The sequence below is a fragment of the Grus americana genome, chromosome 2, assembly GCF_028858705.1.
Source record: "Grus americana isolate bGruAme1 chromosome 2, bGruAme1.mat, whole genome shotgun sequence".
Classification (NCBI taxonomy): domain Eukaryota; kingdom Metazoa; phylum Chordata; class Aves; order Gruiformes; family Gruidae; genus Grus; species Grus americana.
This window is the reverse complement of record NC_072853.1, coordinates 136,864,389-136,887,330: the sequence shown is the minus strand read 5'-3', so window position 1 is coordinate 136,887,330 and position 22,942 is coordinate 136,864,389. Positions and strand designations below refer to the sequence as shown.

Here is a 22,942-nt window from a genome sequence, read left to right as displayed (position 1 = left end):
CTGCAGGACCTGTTTTAGCACACACACAGGCTCCCTCAACCAGACGATGTGACATAAACCAAGGCTGAGTTTACCACCTCTGTGACACAAGAACTACAGGCCACTTCCAGACTGGGTGAAAGGAAAATATTGGCCTGTGTATGCCCTGCATTGTTTTCATATGGGACAAGAGAGCTGAGTCCCTAACACAGGAAACCTTGCATCTGCACTACTTCTGGTGACATTCTCTAGCTGGCATACACTGACACAGCTGCCAAACCCAAGCTGGCTTACACAGACCTCACCGCACGTGCTTCTGCTTCCAAAATTGCCTCATGGGTATCTTCATTCATGGTGTAAGCATCATATTTGGCATGTAAAAACAGCAGAATTGAGCTGTGAATTTGGTTCTCATATACAGGCCAAAGAGGGGCACAGTTTAAGATGCATGGCTTGCTCTGCAGTATTTCCTTCTGGTTAGCACAAGTGCTCTTCCCTACTCAGCACAAAGCCTTTTCTGCATTCCACTCCTAGCAGTCGTGCAATGAACTGAACAGGGAATTTAGGTACTTGAGACAGGGCTACACATTACATTTTTTTAGTTCAGAAACTTAAACATTAGGGCACCGTAGGGCAAATAACACAGTAAGGTACTACTGTATCTAAAGGGGCTTTTGCCCTTGATGACTGTCATACGTCTATTCAGTTACAACACCAAATATTTTATTATTTGCAAGGAATTTCCATGTTGTTGCTACCGATTTATAACCAGAACAAAGAACTATTTCCATATTAGTAAAGAGCATATATACTGAGTCCCACGTATCTGAATTTTATTTGTTCTAATTTGAAAAGCTTTGACTTGCTATTTAAGTCAGGAATGTACAAGTATTTGGCCTAGCTCTCAGGCAAGAGGTTCAAACATGAATTTAAAAAATGAATAAAACAAAGAAAATCTGTCTTCATTTAAAATTGTAAGTACTTGTTAATGTCACTATAGTTTTACAAATTTTTTTTTTTTTTACACTTTGAATTAGCCTACCACAAAATTTTAAGTACTTTTTTAAGTACATTAATAACAAAAGGAGGACCAGAGAGAATATTGGCTCGTTACTCAACAAGAATGGTCACCTTACTAACAGGGACATAGATAAAGCAGAGACGTTTAATGCCTTCCTTGCCTCTTCAACACTAATGACAGGCTCTGGGGCCCCAGTTGCCCCAAGCTGGAGGACCGTGACTGTGGTAACAATAAACTCCCATCTGACCCCGAAATTGTGCAGGACTTGCTGCTCCACCTGGATGCATACAAGTCCATGGGGCCAGATGGGATTCATCCCAGGGTGCTCAGAGAGCTGGCTGATGTCATTGCAAGACCTCTCCAAATTATTTTTCAACAGTCTTGGGAATCTGGAGAGGTCCCAGTTGACTGGAAGCTGGCAAACGTTGTTCCAGTCTTCAAGAAGGGCAAGAAAGACGACCCTGGTAAGTACAGGCCTCTCAGTCTCACTTCAGTGCCTGGTAAAATTATGGAGAAAATTATGCTGGGAGTAATTGAAAAACACCTGAAGGACAATGCAGTCATTGGTCACAGCCAACACAGGTTCGTGAAAGGAAGGGCCTAACAAACTTAGTTTCCTTTTACAACAAGGTCACCCATCTAGTTGACCAAGGTGAGCCTGTTGATGTCATTTTTTTAGATTTCACTAAAGCTTTCGATACTGTCTCTCACAGTATCCTTCTGGACAAAATGTCCAGCATACAGCTTGACAAAAATATAGTGTGATGGGTGAGCAACTGGCTGATGGGTTGGGCCCAAAGAGTTATGGTAAACGGGGTTACATCAGGCTGGTGGCCAGTCACTAGTAGGGTTCCCCAGGGCTCCATTTTAGGGCCAGGTCTCTTTCTTTAATGTTTTCATAAATGACTTGGACGTAGGACTAGGTGTCGTGAGCAAGTTTGCAGATGACACCAAATTAGGAGGAGCTGTTGATTCCGTCAAGGGTGGAGAGGCCTTGCAGAGAAATCTGGACAGATTGGAGAACTGGGCAATCACCAACTGCATGAGCTTTAACAAGGGCAAGTGCCGGATTCTGCACCTGGGAAGGGGCAACTCTGGCTATATGTACAGACTGGGCAATGACACGCTGGAGACCAGCCATCCTGAAAGACACTTGGGGGTCTTGGTCAACAGCAAGTTGAGTATGAGTCAACAGTGTGCCCAGGCTGCCAGGAAGGCCAACCGTATCCTGGGGTGCATCAAGCACAGCATTGCGAGCCAGTCTAGGGAAGTGACTGTCCCACTCTGCACTGGTGCGGCCTCACCTCAAGTACTGTGTGCAGTTTTGGGCGCCACAGTACAAAAAGGACATGGAACTATTGGAGAGTGTCCAAAGGAGGGCAACAAAGATGGTGAAGGGTCTAGAGAGGAAGACATATGAGGAGAGGCTGAAATCCCTTGGTTTGTTCAGCGTAGAGAAGAGGAGACTGAGGGGAGACCTCACCGCGGCCTACAACTTCCTCATGAGGGGGAGCGAAGGGGCAGGCGCTGATCTCCTCCCTCTGGTGACCAGTGATAGAAACCGAGGGAATGGAATGAAGCTGCAACAGGGGAGGTTTAGGCTGGATATTAGGAAAAGGTTCTTCACTGAGAGGGTGGTCGGGCACTGGAACAGCTTCCCCAGGTAAGTGATCACAGCACCAAGCCTGACTGAGTTCAAGAAGCGTCTGGACAATGCTCTCAGTCATATGCTCTGATTTGGCTGGTCCTGTGTGGAGCCAGGAGTTGGACTCAATGATCCTTATGGGTCCCTTCCAACTCAGGACATTCTATGATTCTATGAAAATACAAACCCTGGGAATCTAAAGCAAGTGCCTGGGTCTTATACTAATATTTCCCTTACCCAGAGTACTCATCTTCAAATTTCTAGTCATTTTGACCCAGATGTCAAGTAGATTTGCTTTCAAAAATCACACACAAAATGTACCATGCACCCTTGTTGAATGTGAAGTGGATAGTTAATAGATAAACTGAATTTCTTTAAGTGTCCACTTTACAGCCTTCAAGCCACTCCAAAGACAGTCAAGCACTAGTTTTGGTGAACCTGGCATGTCCAGGAAATGCATGCACTTCTTTCCCCTGTTTTTTGCATATTTTGTTAAATAAATTAGTTAAAGTTTCAAAATATCTCTGGACAAGCTCTTAAAATATTCTTTCATAGCATAACAGACATTGAAACAAATACTGCTAACTGGTTAGTTTTCTTTTCCAGACAAAATATTGGAACAAAAAAACCATTTTAATCTATCATTTCCTTAAAACAACCCTAAAATGTCCTGAGAACACAGAATTCCATCAGCTTCAGTAGATGTGACAGACTGGTATCTCTCAGAAGCAAGCTCATACATCCATCTGCTGAAAACTGAACCAGCTTCTAGATGCTTTTAGAAACAACAGGTGTCTTTTATAACCCATTTTAAACAGCACAAATCAAAAACATTTACAAACAGGTTCTCAGGTTTGTATTCAGTTTTCTGCATAACTGCATCAAGCATAGTATACACTCAAGATTTAAAGATTTGATGGTGACTGGAAAAAAGGTAGGGAATGAAGTGCATCATGCAGGTCAGTATAATAGGCTATCACAAGTATTTTTAATAGATTCAAGGTGTACTAATCCACCTTTCCACTAAACAGTAATGCTGTATCATTCTCATTTTATCATACTTTTATTCTGACAATAAATTGTTTAGATGCATTTATTAAGTGAATACATAACCAGGGTATGCTTTAAGATCAGACAACACAGTTCAAGGAGAGTAAAATCCAATTATTACAAAATGAATTACAAGTATGAATGTTTAGGCCACAGAAGCCTACGCACAACACAGCAACCTGGCTAACACAATGCAGTATAGCTTCTTTTTACCAAATATTGATAAAAACTTAAAATCCTCATTTTATTTAAAAAAACCCAACAAAACCAGAACCCATTAAAATGTCAAAAATGATTAGTGGGGGGAGATAGAGCTTATATTACAAGCAAGAAATTATCCAGGTGACAAATACCCCCAACACACAGTGCATTATTCAGCTGAGACCAACACTCTACATCTAGAAAACAACTTACAAGAACAAGTTATCAAAGAGCCAGAAGCTCCAAAAGAGCATAAAAGCCAACACACCTGCAGAACTGATCTGGTAATTTTTGGTAACCAGAGCTGAAACGAAGCAATGCTAAATAGCTGCAAAGCTCGACAAGTTGAATGGTATGGACTAGGAAGAGAAAAAAAATTGCAGTGGCACAAAATCCTTACAAAAAATACCACAATTCCATTTGTTTTACAACAGTGTGGTAACAAGCTCAGACAACCACAGATCCTGCAGGCTGGCATACTGAAAAGAAAAAAAGTACGCTATGTCTTTGGCATGCCCCTGACCCTAGTAGGCCCCTAGTACTAACACAGACCCACAAAGTTCACTTACACGGCCAATTTGCAACCCTGAACTTCAAGTGAGTGGGAATCACAGCCTAAAACTTTACAGAGTCTAGTCCTAAATGAGCAGTCTCTGCCAACCCTCTACCATAACTCCCTTCTACTTTTTAATTACACTAACAATACTTTTCTTCTCCATTCATAGCCTCTATCTCCCCTGAAATTCATTTTCCCTATGCTTTCTACCTTTTCGGCTCTGTAGTAGCATTAAGTAAATGTACACTTTACATTTCTATCATCCTAACTGCATTAGATTCAATGTCTTAAAGTTACTTAGGAATAGGCCTGATGTCAAACACACAAGCATAGCTTATGAGTGCTATCTTTAAAAGAATGTCCTTATTCTCATGTTTTTACATATTCTCCTCAATATTCACATTATTAATTTTAATTCTTTAATCAGAGTTGTTTTCAACTCTGACAAGTAAAATAGTACTGAACCAAGACTCCCAAATGATTTAGGCACCTGCCTTAGAGAAAATAAACTTGTCTTGCCTATATACCCTGGAAATAGAAGTATATTAGAAATGCATTTTCATCACTTCAAAGCAGTTGACTTCTTTGAAACTGTATGCTGGAGATTGTGGAGCTAGTCACACTTAGCAGGACAAATATATCCATCTTGGAACTCCATTAAAGTGAATTTTGTAGAGGTAAATTTGGTAAATATACAAACAATTTTATCTTGCTTTTCCATGAAGACAAGGATTGCATTAGGACACTGTTCAACTACGTAACAATTATAATCGATGTTAATTTAGACAAGCTAGGTATCTAACAGTTTACAAATATGTCCTGGAATGTTTTTTATTAGGTGAAAGACTATTTATATGTTACCAAACACTACCATCTCCTAAGGATTTCAGTCTAAATTAGGTCTGGCTATGAACCAGCGAAGGAAGCTCAAAATAACTATGATTAATTTCTTCTCATTTTAACTGTTTCCACATGTTACTACAGGGAAAGTATTCTTTTACGCAGATCAAACTACTTGCCATGAAGGGCATTCACAGCCATCTACAGTACGAAAAAACACAGAAACAAACACAATATCTGTGATGCATGAAACATGTAGAAACATGCACTTCTATTCAGACATCTGCACTCAAGCTAATTGTATCTATAGTAATCAACATGCTTCAGCCATGCTCAGTAATTACCACTGAAGTCAGAAGAACTGTCTCTACTGAAAGATTTCTTATTTCAAATTTATCAAATAGAATCTTCAAAGCAAAATTCAAAACCTCAATTATAAGATTAAAATATTTCACATATTTAACAGGATGCTCATTTCAAATCTTTTATATTGTAAATCTGAAGGGGAGAATATCTAATAAAACAGAAGTCATATAACTATCTTTGTAAAATAAAGCAATTAGAGAATTTCTTCCAATGCACATTCAAGGTATCGCATTGAAATAGCACATCTTTTTTCCTTACGTTTCTTTTTTTCTTTTCCTTTTCTGCATTTTGTATCCAGCTGTTGTCTAGGTCTGCAGTTTATCTTCTCTATAACCAAAAGTTGTAATCTATGAGAATTTTTATGAGTCCACTATAGAGATGGAAGACTTGGAGTATTTTCCTCCTCCAACCTACAGAAATCCTGGCAAATCAATTCTGTTTGGATGAAAAAGATTGGGGTATAGACAAAGTAACGACACAAACTATAAGCTAACACTCCTATATAGAAGTACAGGTGATAACTACAACTTGGCTGTATGTGCAAAGTTTCCTAAACTTAGGTGTGAAGACATGGGCAAGCCCAAACTAGCCAAACTTTCAAACTGAACTGATTCAAGCCTGCACACAGTCCACAGAGTTCATAACCTCATTCTGCACCCAGAACCCACCTGCTTGCTGTACAGCAAGGCCAGGCACCAGTAGGCTGCATGGGTTCAACTCAAACCTGTCACCATCTGCCCCCATAACTCCTCCTGTTAATGTCATGTCCAAAAGACCCCCCCCAAACCAATACCTCAGCTGCACACTTCTCGCAGGACCAGCTATGGCATGCAGTCAGGACAACAGGACAACCAGGATGACTCAGTGAAGAACAGCAGACCACAATAAAGTTAGAGATACTCTCGTTATCATGCAGTAACACAACTTGAGTCCAGGGCATATCACACTTTCACCCACACTCACACCCAAACTCTACCATGTAGCATAGACATAATTCGTGTGGCAGTGCTGTGGTGGGGACAGGATTCCTTCTACCTATTTCTTCTACTGACAAACAAATACAATCTGCAACCTGAGCTGTATATCCATTGGAGATTAAGGTTGAAGAAAAAAAGGTTACCTTCTCTCTATCAGGTATTTTCTTTTTCTTTCACACAACAAGAATAATTCTTAAATTACCTTATTTTGAATTTTCTTAGGAAAAAATAATCAAAATTCATATTCATTATGGGCACACATCTTTGATTCTCATTAGTGAGATACCCACTAAAATTTCTTCTACGTAGGCAGTATCACCAACCAGTCCAATTCCAGCTATCTTGACATATTTGTGCTGGCAGCTTTTAATTGCCCAAGGACAGCACTGGCTGAAAAGTTAAACAAGGCTGGTGTAACACATATTAAACCTAATCATCAGCCAGACAAAAAGAAGGTTAATTAGAACAGATGTAAGGAGTTTTGAACACTATGAAAAAAGGCTTGTATGCTAAACTTCACCTGATTTCCTTAAAGTCTGTTTACCCAGCTGGCTAGGAGCAACAGTCGAACTTACTAAAATCAGGCACATGTTAATCTTAAACCAACACCAGGAAGGAAGAAGTTATAATTGTGTTTATTCCTAGCTGCAAAAGAGGGGATGTTTAATCAGAAATTTAATATACACTTTGATCCAATGTTAATGAGCTGACACTATGTTGTACATTGAACAGACTTCAAAGACACAGGATGCCTTAAACAAATGTAATGTATATTTATGACACTGTTTAAGAAAAAGAAAACATTTCTTCTAATGAGGTCACCTTTATCAGAACATACTATCTGAGTAACTGGGGATAGTACATGTACATCAAGACATGTCAGAGTCCCAATTAGCTATAGCAAACTAAATGAGATTACTGATAACAGAAACTGTTGCTCAAAAATTAAGACTGCAAATGTTCTTTTTTACTTACATAATTACTGTTCTTTTGTATTTAAAGCATTTACCTCTAGAGTGTCAGTAAATATCGTTTTGATCTAATCAACAACATGCTAAACTCTAAATGTTATTCTGTGGAAAAAGTAAGATTTCTCAAAGGAAAGCAAAAAGATTCCCCTCAAAAAGACAGGATGATAAGCATATGCAGACGAATATATATACACATGAAAATATATATATATATGAGGTAGAGGAAGAAAGCAGAACTAGGCATATCACAGGCTGCAATTTTTCAACACACAGCACTGAAAAACTCAAGAACATACTGAAAGTGGAAAAGAAGCAAAACCAAGAACATACACATGCACTAAGAGTACTACTGCAAATAATGATACAACTAATTTATGTAAACATTTGATTTCATATTAAAATTGGATTTTTTTTAGAAAGCAGATAGAAAATAAGTCTTAAGAATATGTCATTTATGTTGCTCGTGTATCATGAATTACTGCCATAAATCCAATGAACTATTTTTAATACAATAAAGAGTAAAATTAGAATAGTTAGCAGGATTAAACCAGTATATACATTTTTAATGGTGTCATACAGATTATATAGCATTTATTCTAGTGCACTCCTTATCTGTGCATTCCATGTGAGAAATTCAAGAATGGTTAAAGAAATTCATGTCTTCCATAAATACAATAGCCCTGTATAATCAATAAAATACATTTTATCATATTATTAGCCAAATAAGGTCTTCTTACCTCAGTCAACATATTCAGCTAATTTTTGTCACAGTGCAATAACTAGTAATGTTTAACCACATGTTCTCATTTATTAAGGTTTTTTTGTTTTCTTCTTGATTTTTTTTTAAGTACTTCAAAGTTTGTATAAACTTTGCATAACGCTACTAAAGATCCATACTAAGTGTATGATCCAGACCACACATAGCAAACCCCGCCTAAAGAGCAGCACATGCTGGTACAGTGCTTCAAGACTTTCTTATGACGTATTTAATCTTTTCAGTTGTCAGCAATAGCTGTATATTATACACAATTATGATGGGTTCTATAACATGTAAAATTCGGTCTAAGCAATTTAAACATTCCAAAGCACATCATGTGGCCAGTATGCCACCAATAGTTTTCAGTATTTTTAGAAATATTTAAAAGTATACTTCCAGCTTTAAACTTTGGCATTCATTCAACATAAGATGACAAAGATGAGCTACCAGCACTTTCTTGTTCTAACTAGTGCTATACTGCAAATCTATGTGGTAAAAATTGAAAAGAATATTTGCTATAAAAAATAATGAATCACAAAAAATATTTTTTCCTCTAAAATAAACAAGAATATTTATTTTACTTTGCACAGTATTACCTTGCATTAACAAGTAAGGAAACACATCTTACAGCCAGCAAGCCATCTTTCATATCCTAATTACTGATTTAGTTTGCAAAAAGCTATCAGTGAGAGTGAACTGTGCCACAAAGGATTTTGTATATTAGAGTAAGTCAGTATAAAGAGGAGTTAACATCTTTATTCAGTGAAGTAGAAATCTTGAAGTTACTGCCACAGGAGTTACAGTTAAGAAGCTATATTTTACCTCCAGAAAGTCTACATCACTACAAAATCAACAATATCATGATGTGAAGGCTACCAATCCACTGTATATCATTAAACACATGATTTGCATCATATTATGAAGAAAGAAGAAAAAAAAAAACCTTGAGGTGTTGTAGGAGGACTCTTGCACAATTTAATCAACCAAATGCAAAACTGCAATGTTTAATTAATAACCCTTTCCCACACACACAGTCCTGAGCAACCAAAACCACAGGCACTATAGTTTGTGGTCATGCAGTTCCCTAGGCAACTCTGCACCTGTTTATCAAATGTCTCTGCCTTATAAATTTGTTCAGCTGCTTCTCTCAGCACTGTTTGTGTCCTCTCCTTGCAGGAAACCTTGCAGCCAAGCTTCTTACAGCCCATTAGGTTCAAAATTTCAAGTTGCTTCTTTACACGTGTTTCATCTAAGACCTTCTCTGTTATCAAGGGCCTTGTAAAAATGGATCGTTATACCTCACCATGCACGTTTGGCTCAAACAGTGAGTCTAATACATGCATGTATGAATTTGATAGCTCATGAATTCTCTCCTACATGCTCCAGTGCTCCTCAAGGCAGTTTTCGTTCTATCTGCATCACAGCCCACTTCTTGGAAATAGGAGTATAAGCACAGAACCAGTCCAGCAAACAATTACAGCATATGAAAGAGGCCAAGTTGGCTTTCAGAAGGTTCACCTAACCTGCAGGGCAGGTAGTGTCCTTGCCACAACCACCCAGATCACAAACCCAGCCAAAACACAGCTGGGGGCATTTCTGGATGAAAACTCAGATTATTTTCAGTGCAATATTTGGTGAAAAAGGGAAAAACTCAGGGAGGTATGCATGGCTAATCCTTAGCCAGAGAGATATGGCTAAGAATCTCTTCCAGACCTTGCCATGTAGCAGTGGCTGGAATGATCCAAGGCTTTTAGTCAGTTCCTTACACATGCTGGACAAGCTAAGATTTCCCTTATTTTAAGGAACTATTCTTTACTCCTTTGACCTGCTGCAGGAAGAAGAAATTTGAGTGGCTAAATAGACACATCTTTGCTAAAGGCTGCTTCATTTTCCAAAGTCATATTGTTTTCTCAAATGAAGCATACAGATTTTAATTAGCTTCCAGTCAACAGTAGTGTCATATATGCAGTTTTGCTAAATTTAAAGGAGGTACATTTTATAGATGTTACATAAAAATGACCTCAGCAACCACTTAAGTACAGGAAGCTATGCTCAAAATTTATTTCCAGGATAATCTAATCCTACTTAAAAAAAAGGCAAGGTAAAAATTACTGTATGTGTAGACTTCTAGAAGCTAAAAAATGTGGGATTAAGTCACCTTGTTAAAAAGGATTAAATACTAGTTGCATTAGGCACAGTTGGGTCTATTAGTACAACACAGAAATGCTGCAAAGAAAGGAAATTATAATTTAAGTTTCTGTCTATGATTTATATATTTCAGCTGGTTGAGTCGCATCCTTCCTAATGAATGTAATGAATCATCTAAATCACTTAAATTGAGACTGGGAAATGACAGAGTTGTTTCTCCCCTTATCAGTGCTTTCCTACCACCAAACACTACATCTTGTTAGGACAAAGACTTCAAGTATTTGCTAACAATGTATTAGCTCTCCATTCAACACAGAAAACAATTAACAACTTGGCTGAGAAGGTTATAACTTTCTATGGGACCAATAACACCATAAGCTATGGAAACGTCAGTGTGTTTCCGATAGTTATCCATTATTACAGAGTTGAAAAAGGAATAATGTATTATATAACTATTTTCTGTACAGCAGCAAAACCACACTTGATTTCTTCACACATTCAGAGAAGTTTCAGGGCTACTGAATAGATTCTGATCTTCACAATAACGTGGCTCTTCAAACATTGTTTTTGTCTAAGATTGGTATATAACACCCCTACAATTCATTAATATGGATTTTTATATTGACATAAGTCAGAGTCTCCTAAACTACAGAACTTATTCCATCAGTGGAATAAAAATCATGTCAAGATGGTAGTACGTCATCAATTCTTGATTCTGCTTTTGCAAAAAAGCATCTGACAGGAAAGCAGGAGCCCCCCAAAGTATCAAGCATACAATGAAAGCAGAACCTCTGAAAACAGGCACAGGACAACTTCAGATATAAATATGAATCAAAAATGGTCTGTTACTGATGCAGCCTTTACAGTTGGCTAAAATCAGTCTTTGAGTGTAACAAAGAGGAAAAAGATCATGTGTAAAATATTCTGTATATGCTGAAAACAGAGGAGATAATAAGAAAACATAAAAAGATAATTGCTTCCAAGAGAAAAAGAACAAAGAAAGGACAGAGTGAGTAGAACTGCTCCAGCATTGCTCTCCTCATTCAAGTATACCACACTAGATCAGCCTATTTATCCACCTAAGTCCTTCTTCACCATCAGTGGAGAGAGGTGGGTTTTTTTTGTTTGCCACCCACCGTATTTTGCTAATGCAACTCAACAATCATACATAAAGCATTTTATTTTGCTATCTAACACCATCTAACTAGGTAAAAGAACAGCGTGTGTATGGGTGTGTGTTTGCTGCTCCAGCCTTATGATACATTAAGACTGATAACCGCAGCACTGAGTCTGAGTAAAATCAGAACAGACTGAGCATAATGTGTAGTGTTTTCTGTCTGGGGGTATTATTTTGACTGATTGCGTATGCGAATAAGAGTCCATGAGACTTAGTAGCACTGTACATCTGTATCAGCATGTATGCTTTGTTCAGATCCTTGCTAAAGCTGAGAATAAAGCAGTGATGTTAGCTTACAGAAACCAGCTTTTAAGAATGCCGTTTTGATTCAGTCCTGTCAAAGAAATAAACTATACTTTCAAATCCAGTTTACATTAACTACAAAAAGAGAAAGAGTCTTTGACTGCATCTGCCTTTTTTTAACTCTCAATAGCAGAACTGACAAGTTCCTCCCCGCCTTCCTGATTTTTTTTCTTGTAAGCATTTTTCTTTCTAGTTTTGTTTAAAATGCAATGTTGGCAATGAGATATTGCTAGAGGCTTTGGACTGACGCCTTCTGAAGCTTCCACTTTTCCCAACTCAACTTTTACTAGCAATAAAGAATTTGTCTCTAGAAACATGTAATTTTAATTACAAAATTACCCCAAAAACATAAATGGAATTTAATTGGTTACAAAGTAATATTTTCACATAATCAAGGGATTGTTTGGGGGATTTAAGGCATAATTTATTAGTTCTGGATAAGGTGCACATTTTTATTCCTACAGGCAAATAACAAACTGATTAGTAAGTGTAATAAAGCAGTTTATTTGTCTGACAATTGGCAGCTAGAAGTGCACTAACTTACTTGATCAATTGCCATTTTAAAGAACATTAAAGCTTCTCATAATTATGCTATCTATATGGTATGCAGATGAACAACAATACAGCATTACCCCTATTACGCTAGTGATTTAATATGATATTTCTGCCAAGTTTTGTACCTTTCTACATAATGCAAAAGGAAGTAATTACTTTTTGTACCGAAAGATTGAAGAATTGACTCCCTTTAAGATATGCAAAGAATTTGACTATAGGAAGAACTAAAGACGATAGCTTCTCTCGATCATTTTTTTTCTGATATTCAAAGCCATGCATGTCAGTTTTGAGAAACAGTCTTAGCTTTCCGGTCATTTAGTTCTTCAGAATTCTGTAGTTTTCAACTGAAGATCCTCACCTCTCTCTGGCAGGAAGCTTTTCCAATTTGTTACATAAAATGAAGTTGTTCTCATGTTCCTTAATTCAATTACTTTGTCAGGTTACATCAATAGCTAACAGCTTTTGGAATCCAGTTCTGACAGCCTAACCTCACTGAATTCAGTGGATCTAAGCCAAGACAGGAAGCCACCACAGAGCCAATAAATACCACGCACATTTCAGACAGACATTGTACAATGGAAAAGACTATGACAAATGTACAAGATCACCTTTTTGAGATCAAATGATACTTCAGTGATCTAGATAAAGAAATATTTACCAGTCAGAAGTTCAGATGAACTAGAGTACACTGCCTTGAGAAGGTCAGTGGGACTGCCTTGGTTCCCTGCTGTTTTACTGAAAATGTCTTGCACCCAATTAAAAAGAAAACCAGGAAGAAAAATACTACATTAAAAATCACACAAGTTTCAAGAAAAAGTTAACAAGTTAAAAAAAACTTAAAGACAAAGGAGATATGATATACCATAACATGCAGAGACACCTAAACACAAACACATTCAGAACACAGTTATTCTCATTTCAACCCAACATCAGTACAATTAATCCCATTCTTCTACTACTCTCAAAGAATCTCATTTAAAACAGATTCACAAAGGGGATCTATTTTAAAGTCTTTGGCAGAGAACCAATTCTGGAAAACTATTTTGTGCTATATGAGAAAGGTCAAAAACCTTGTTAAAATTCTAACGGAATTTAAGTTTTAATGACTGGAAACTTATGTTCTGTATCACTGAAAACTATAGAGCAGAGTTTCTATTTTATTGCCATTTCTCATTAAGCCAATCTACAAAAGTACAGGCCTACTACTAAGAAGCTCAATATATTTAGATTTCTAACAATGTTCTGAGAGACCTTACATAATTCAATTTTCATAATAAATATTTTAACAAGTCATATATTCCCTTTCTATACTATGAGCTTTCAAAAAAAAAGGTGGAGGAATGCTAAGGAAATACCACAATTCATTCTTTGGACTCTATTCCACTGTCAAAGTTGCAAATCATTTGTCAATTAGCTTATCTTTTACCTCATTTCCTGAAAAAAAGACAAGCAGTGGTAGATTTCTGTAGCTTTCTAATACTCAAACAATCTGCTGTCGCTAATGACTTCTACCTCACATCATCTCCTTGAAGCAGGGAAGCATCCTACTATCTTATTAATGGAGAACTGAAGTGCAAGGTGAAGATAGGAAATTGCACAAACAAGCCTGTAGGTAAGTCGTGATTTCTTACATCTCTACCTTAGCCAGTTTATCTACTAGTTCCTCTTGTTGCTAGTGCATGCTTTTAATAGCTGTATTATTATTCTCTGTAGCAAATAACACCTGTGGCATTTAAAAATGTCTCCCTCCTCCATCTCACCTCTCTACATAACAAGGATTCTGAATCTGTTCTACTTCAAAATCAACATTATACATTAATACAACTGCTAGAAAAATTCTTATTGATCAATCATGATTTTATACTGTATGGTATAAAGAACATTGCAGAGCTGCATTGGTGTATAGTACATACCCCATGTTCTTTAGCAGCCATAACCACTTTTGAAAGAATATCTTCTTCAACAAATGGCCTCACAGCATCATGGATAATCACTACTTCTGGTTTCTGAAGCAGATGGTTGGAAAATTCATTCTCTGCAAATACTTTCAGGCCATTGAAAATTGACCGGTGACGAGTTATTCCACCTTCTACTACTGTAACTCTTTTGTGGCCATATTTTTCAATGATAGACTTCATTGTTCCGATATTTTCAGGAGAGACCACCACAATAATGTCAGAAATCCAACTTATCCTAGAAGAAACAGCACAAAGACAGAGAAAGTAGACATGAATGACTAAAAGGACAGAAATCTCCAGGAATCAAAGAAATTCATATCAAAAGAAATTGAAGATGGCTAAATAAAGCATCTCTCAATATACTTAAGTACATTTTTGTGTGTGTATTAGCACTCCACCCCTAAAGGAAGAGCTACATGAGAGGATCTCTACTGATACATGAGCGTCATCCTGGAATTCTGGGGAGTTGCTTCCAACAACTAGTTTGTAGAGGGAAAAAAAAAAAAGAAAAAGGAAAAGCACCTTCTGATAACCCTTCAAAAAGCTTTCAAACACATTTCTTACTCCAGCCTCATTCCTAGCTTCAAAAGTAACTTCTAGATCAATCAGCTACAGTCTGTTATTTTGGCTTTCTCTAAATTCATTCTCAAATAAATTGCTAATGGGATATGGAATACACCATTTCTACTGTGCAGTAGACTGTATATGCGTGAATAAGAGGATCAAGAAAAACTCTGAAACAAAGATCACTATCAAGACAGGCATGAGCAGTAATTGACGCATTGCTAATGAATCAAAACTGTGACACTTGAATATTGACAGGAAACATTATACTGGTAGTTTGCAAAAAAAAAAAAATTATATATACACACACATAAAGGCTTCTGCTCTGGGAAGCTAGCAAAATGTAAAAGCATAGCTATGCTAGGTAAAATTACCATAATATGAAAAGCATATTTTTAGAGAACTTCAAGCTTCTACTGTTGGTATCAGCCTAGCTCTACAATTGAGGGTGGGTCAATCTTGTGACCCATAACTCACAATATTAAAATCCAGCCATAACTGAAGTTAGGCTGAAGTCATACTCGTGTCAAAGGACCTAGGAATACAAATTACAGTCACACATGGCATACTGTACTTCAAAATAATGGAAACAACAATTCAAAATCCAGATATTTGAGTGTCTTATTTCCTAAATGTTACACAGAGTGCATAAAAAAGGATTTAAAATTGTTTTATTTCCTTTCTGTGTCTCCACAGATGAAAGAAGGGAATTTTAGCATGATAGACAAGAAACTCATCAGATGAGCAATGATTACAAAAGCCATTTACTATAGTAAAATTACTCATGTGTAGCCTACCCATCCAACTAGGAAGGGAGACAAGTATGGTAGATTCTCTCAACTAAAACTACTAAAGCTATTAAAAATAATTTTGCAGACAGAAAACAAAGGTACTAAATATTTCTAGTTAGAAAAATAAGAATAACAAATTTACAGTTCAGAAATATACAGGCTCAAGCTATTGGCTTCTGCAATAACACATGAGAAGGCATTGCCTAGGAACTATCCTTACTCCAAAAGTGAAGTCATCTGTGATACAAACCACTCCCCTAGAACTATGTGAAACAACAGAGTATATTCCACCTTCTGTATGGTGAGGTTTTTTTAATTCATAGAATGGCCTGGATTGGAAGGGACCTCAAAGATCATCTAGTTCCAACCCCCCTGCCATGGGCAGGGACACCCTCCACTAGACCAGGTTGCCTAAAGCCCCACCCAACCTGGCCTTGAACACTTCCAGGGATGGGGCATCCACAGCTTCTCTGGGCAACCTGTTCCAGTGCCTCACCACCCTCTCAGTGAAGAATTTCTTCCTAACATCTAATCTAAATCTACCCTCCTTCAGTTTACATGCCCACTACTGTAAACAGTCGCTCTCCAGCTTTCTTGTAGGCCCCCTTCAGGTACTGGAAGGCTGCTCCCTGGAGCCTTCTCTTCTCCGGGCTGAGTAACTCCAACTCTCTCAGCCTGTAAAAAATAAGAACTCCCTGGAAAAAAAATATTTCAATTAATGTTAAAATAACTATTAAACATCAAATAAATGGAAGTGCTATTAGAATTCTTCAAAAGAAAAATACTTGTCCTTGTTCATTTTATTATTAACAAAGGCAGAAAATACAGCCAAACCAACATATCCTCAGCATTTATTAAGTATTGAAGTTGTTCAAATGTAAAATCTGAAGTCATATGGTTTCAAGTTTCATTTCAACCCGTCACTCACCACAGGTTCATCAACAGGTTTTCAAATATCTCAAATGAGTCCTGGCATAGTCTTAGATTTAGCCACAAAACCTAGCACCTCTGCATGACCTTCAACTCAGAACTAGGGCACACTAACTGGATTCATCTCAATACTTCTTTTGAATATTGAGAGTTAGTCATTTAAATAAAGGAAAATTCAAGAAGAGCTATTTCACACTAAAGGAGAATAAGAGCTCTGCACTTCTATTTGCAGAAAGACTATAGCCTTACAGAGTTCCCAGAAGCAGTGGACAGTCTGCATATGCACTAGTGACTGTGGAAGAAGAGCACTGACACTTCCCACTCTGGAGTCAAATGAAACAGATTAGGAGGCAGCTGGGTAGTGCACAGCATCTTCTGAGAAGGGAAGAGAATAGAAGTACTGGCCAGCCTCTGATAAATCTCTGCACAGGGAGGGTGGAATGGCTCAAGGCCTCCAGTGGTACAATACACCGAAAAGTGACAGGATGCGGTCACAGCTCCACCCTGTGTCTGGATAAACACATTTATAAACTTGAGTATGTCCTCCTTAAACTCATTCTGGACTAATGTTCTATAATTATGAGCTGGGATTTAGAGATGCAACCTATTCATATAAGAGTCTAAAGGTATCCTCTAGACTGATTAGACACAAGAACGGTTAGGTTTTGAAGGCTAACATCCCACCAAAACTCGTAAAAAGTATTAATTCAGTAAACTACCCTACACATTCGCAAAATGAGAACTGCGCACCACACAAGTGCTTACTCTTTTAAAGACCTGCTTATGGAAATGCTGCAAAGTGTGTTAATGAAGTAAAAAGATATCCGTATATACTCAGTCTTGCAGTAAATGGATTTTTTCTTCTCCCTCGATTTGTCACACCCTTTTCTTCAGAAAGATTTCATACTAAAATAATAAGCAGCTCAGAACCTGCTCAACAACCAGTTTAAAAATAGTAAACACTCTTTCCATTTTATAACTGTAATACTAGATCAAGATAATGCAAGCTTCAGAAAGAATCAGCACAAGGCATGAAAAAGATCAGAATACTGTAGCCCAATGTGCTTTAATAAGCACTAAATACAGAACTCTGGTGCTTCCATACAACATAGGCTGTACATCTAAAGTGGAAAATCAGGTCTGATCAAATGAAACAAAAGTAACAACCTGTCCTGGTTTTGGCAGGAATAGAGTTAATTTTCTTCCTATCAGCTAGTATAGTACTGTGTTTTGGATTTAAGATGAGAATAGTGTTGATAACACACTGATGTTTTAGTTGTTGCCAAGCAGTCAAGGACTTCTCAGCTTCTCATGCTGCCCTGCCAACGAGAAGGCAGGAAGCACCCAAGAAGCTGAGAGGGGGCACAGCCAGGACAGCTGACCCAAACTGGCCAAAGGGAAAGTCCATACCATACGATGTCATGCTCCATGTATAACTGGGGGTTGGCCAGGAGGCAGCGCAGCTCAGGAACTAGCTGAGCATCAGCTTTGGGTGGTGAGCAATTGTGCTGTGCATCACTTGTTTTGTATATTCTATTATTAATCTTTTCTGTACTAATAAACTGTCTACCTCAACCCACGAGTCCTAGGTTTTTTTTTTCCCTTTTCAATTCTCTCCCCCATCTCACTGCAGGGGAGCAAGCGAACAGCTGTGTGGTTGTTTTAGCTGCCAGCGGGGTTAAACCACAACACAACCCCAGTTATAATCACTTTACAACTGCCTTGGGAGGACCTCAATATCAGTAGAAGAAAAACAATGAGGCAGAAAAGGACTGTATGTTTGTTTCCCATGACTGTCCTTCCAGTCATCACCTACAGACAGACTGACCAGCTGCCTAGTAGAAAATAGTATTGCTTCATTAAATTTCAAACAGAAATACATACATTTATATCAGCTGAGCTAGACCTCAAAGTAAAGGAGATCGTTAACTCAGCAACAGATTAAGCTATTACATGACTGCACAACACACACTGCAGAGGAAATGAAATAACCAATGAGTTATGCTTGGAGTCTGTATCACCTAAATGGCATGCTCAGTTACAAATGGTTACTGAGGTTTAACCCCCTGTTTGCTCACATATAAACCAGTGCTGAGCCTTAAATCTGATAAAAGGCTTAAAATACTCACAGGTTCCTGCAACTCTTACCCAGACTGGTAACAACCTATTTAACATACAACTCCCAATTTTAGTAGGTTGTATCAGCAAAACAAGGCCAGAACCAGGCAGTCACTGCTGAGATGGCTTTAGCAGTCTAAGATATGATCTTTCACCACCACAGAAACTCTTCAGAGGTACAAGACAAATCATTGTATTACTTTTGCTGATCTTATTGTTCCAACACCAAAATGAAAAAAAGAAACATCAAGAACAAAATGCATTTGCAGAATGCAAGTATAACTTCCTTTGCTCCATAACAGCTTTGTTATGACTTTATTGATGTATGAAAAAAAATAATACTTATGCATCATTTACAATACAAAAATGGAAGCAGGAAGCTTTTAAGTCTGAAAAGTTTCACAGGTACATTAAGGAAGTTTTCAGCATCTCATGTACAGAAGTGATCCATTTTTTTCCTGAAAGAAAGTGCTCCTTATTATTCAGACAAGGTAAGAAAGATATCTTCATAAAGTTAAAACAATTGGATTGTTTGCTATGATTATTTTTACTTCATATGCAATTTATCATAAGCTAATGATAACTGGACAAAAAGAACTATCACAATAGATACATTTAACAAAACAGTAATTGTGTGACCTGTAGAGCCAGAGAACATGCAACAGCCAATGGGGAAGAATTACTTGGCAAATACACTATACAAGACACTTCCGAAAAGGTGATTCTTTGGAAGCTTCCCCCAGGTGATGTTGTTTTGATATCAAGCCACCTGTTTTAAGAGACTATATTACAGTAAACAAAGTAAACAAAGCTGTCTGAAACCTTATGGAAAAGTTTTATTCTGCCAGTAAACATATTAACTCTGCTTTCTTCTTTTATAACTTCTCACTGTACTTTCAACAACTGGTGAAATATGAGCACAGCAAGAACAGCAGCAGCTTATTTGTCCCACAATGATTTTAAAGTCAGCCTTTACCTTAGTTTGTTTTCCTCTCTGTATCTTTAGTAAAATACGTGTGCATGTGTGCACAGAGCTGAGATTCTTCCCTATTTCAGAAAAAAAATTACAAAGGTTCTATTCCAAACAAATATACACACAAAAAATTAAGATGAAGGAAGAACCCTACTAGTTTGTACATAAGCAAAAAGGAATTCTATTGAATTTGATGTAAAAGCCTTGCGTAATCCAACAAAAGCAGAAACAAATCAAATTGGAAAAACAGACATTTAAGTTCTCTAACATACTTCAATTTTACCCTTAAGGTAGGGCCTGACCTTCCTATCAACACCACTGTGCTGGTAATAAAAAACAATCATTTCTCCTCACCCTATTTGTTCTCACCTCGTCTTCCTAAGGGCATCATCTTTGATTATTATTGGCAGGCCAACGGTCTACATGCTGTCATCCTATGCAACAGAATGCACTGCTTATTCATTCATGTCTGCTCTTGTGTGCTAGTTTTTCCGCATCAATATTTAAGATTCTCACTACTTTCAGTTGAGCAGCATAAAAATCTTTGCTCCTGATTTTTAAAAACCACATGCAAAGCAGCTGCAAACTCTTGATTTGCTCATGTATTTCTGTCTAAGTGTTGCTCCTTTTTTTTTTGAGATTAAAAAAACCCTCAAAAATAGCAGCAGTAGCTGAGACAACTGGAAGTTCAACAGAAGTTATTACAGGTTAATGAGTCAGTGATTCATTCAATTACAGCAGGTAAGCAACAGACATCAGAAGACAGAATCAAGCTAAACACAGAAAATCTGCCACTTCTGGATAATAGATTATGTGACAAACTGCGGTTCCTCAATATTACATTTTTTGCGCATACACTTGCGCAAAATAAGAACAGGTACCTCCTCTGCAGTTTCAGTCAGAAGTAAAAGTGTGGAGATGAAAATGAAAGCCATTCTGAGCTTTAGAGTACATCTGTTCCCAACACTCTGATTCAGTACAGAGATAGCAGAAAGCTCTGCCTGCGAGAGCACTGGCACCAGTTATTACACTTCTAAAGTTAAGTGAAAGCACCACGTTGTTACTCTCACAATCAACTTGGGATCACGTGCCTGGTTGGAGTGTACAATTAGAATTCAACCTTCTAATTTTTTGCAGCTTTAGGACATAAATATAATACTGTTGCTCAAAGAACTGTTATTTTCCCAGAGCTTACTGGCAGCAAAACCAAAATATTTAATTTTTTTAAAATGAATAATGTTTTATTTTCCTATGAACATCATTTCCTTCCCAAACCTCACTCTGTTCTCTTTTCCAGGTCTCCAATACACTGAGTGAGGATACTATTCTTCTCTGTAGATTCCCATGACATTTTGGCAAAAATTACGGCTGTGACAAGCTTTGGATTGGAGGTTTTGCTTGCTGATGTGTTTAGCTTTGTGACTGGCTGCTGTTGAAAATTAAATAAAGAAAACAAGCAATATTTCTTTCATGAAGTAACAAGTGACCTGAGGGAAGCCTCTCTGGGTGGGAATGGAAAAAGAGTCCCAATTTTGATGTTGTACAAGTTTCCATGAGTTAAGAACTTTGGAATATGTTGGCAATTCCATTTCTTTTCACCACCTTCCACTGCTCCCCATTTATTGTCTCTAAAATCTAAAGGTTTGTTTTTCTACGTTACTGCAAAACATCCAGAATACATCTGACACTCCACTCCTACCTGCAGTGTTTCAAGTGACATTAGATACTAGACTTACATTATGTTAACATTTGACAATAATATATTAACTGTCAGTCACATGCCTAGAACTCAACAGTCTTGTGAAAAGGAAAAACCTGACTGCTAAGATATCCCGTTACTTAAATTCTTTGCTCCAACACAAACAAAGAAAAGTTACGCATGCAGCCTCACACTATGTGAGCTATCAGCTTCTAGCCTGGCAACTCTATCTTAAATAAAGCCAAGAGGGGCATTTAAGCTTCCTGCTGAGGAAGGGCATTCCATCATGGACTACATAGCCATGAAGGCGTAATACAGCAATGTAGTCTACTGAGTTTGTCTCACTATGAAGACCAGATCTTCTTTCAAGGCCTATGAACAATATTAAGACCATCTCTGATAGCTATGGCAGAACAGATTTTTTTTTTTCCCCCAAGGCCTCTGGAGTATCAAGACCCTCTCCAATGGCCATGGCAGGCATCTAGCTCACCAAACCAGCCGATGGAGCTACAGAAACCCTCCAGCTTCGAGGCTGAGAGCAGCAATGGAAAGCAACACAGCTTCAAGGCATTGGCAGCGCTGGGGAGAGAGAAGAGCTGCCTGGGATGGCGGTGACAGAGCCGGGCTGGGACAGGGGAGAGCGCCCAGCTCTCCCCCCTCCAGTACCTCTCCCCAGGTGAGCCTGCCCAGTCACAGCTCGGAGCACCCCGGTCTGCACCAGGCCTACCCGTTCCCAGCCACCCCGTCACTTATTGCACTTGTTGACAGAGCGGGTAGGGAAGGAGATCCCCCCGAAACACAAAACCAAACCCTCGAAGGGGCGGCCGCGCCGGGGGCGCCCAGGGCCTGAGCGAGGGCGGCTGCCAGCGGCTTTCTGGGGACGGCAAGAGCAGGCGGCCGGGCCTCAAGGGACAGAGGGGGGGAAGGCCTACAGGGCGCGGACGGGGAGCCGAGCGGCGCCTGCCTCGTTACCTCTCCATCGCCCGCACCGTGTAGCTGACGAGCGGCCTCCCTTGCACGGCGCAGAACTGCTTGGGGGTGGCGCCACCCAGGCGCTCCCCGCTCCCGCCCGCCGGCAGCACAGCCGCCACCGGCGTAGCGGCGGGCCTGGCGTCACGGCTCCCGCTGCTGGGCTCCATCTCCGCGGGGCACCGCAGCTGCTCCGCTCCTCGCGCTCCCCGCCCCCCAGCAGCAGGAACGCGGCCGGGACGGCGCAACCGCCCGCGTGTTTTATTTGCCCGCGACGTCCGCAATCCAAAGAACCCAGCGCCCGCCCGCTCGCCTGCCCCCAGCTAAGACCAGGCCCTACTCCTCGCCCACCCCGCGCTACGCGAGGCCCGCAGAGACATGCGCCTAGAGCCCC

At 38.9% G+C, this 22,942-nt stretch overlaps 1 protein-coding gene across 2 annotated transcripts in view; it reads right to left on the bottom strand.

Annotated features, from left to right (window-relative positions):
- The window catches only part of CRPPA (CDP-L-ribitol pyrophosphorylase A), a 123,044-nt gene extending 100,102 nt beyond the window's left edge, over positions 1-22,942 (bottom strand). For both annotated transcript variants that reach the window (XM_054816314.1, XM_054816315.1), the window contains exons 1-2: positions 22,552-22,942; positions 14,460-14,739 (exon numbers count right to left, since the gene is read on the bottom strand). In XM_054816314.1, coding sequence (XP_054672289.1) covers positions 14,460-14,739; positions 22,552-22,718 — 447 coding nt within the window. In that variant the 5' untranslated portion in view covers positions 22,719-22,942. The remainder of the gene's footprint in view (positions 1-14,459; positions 14,740-22,551) is intronic.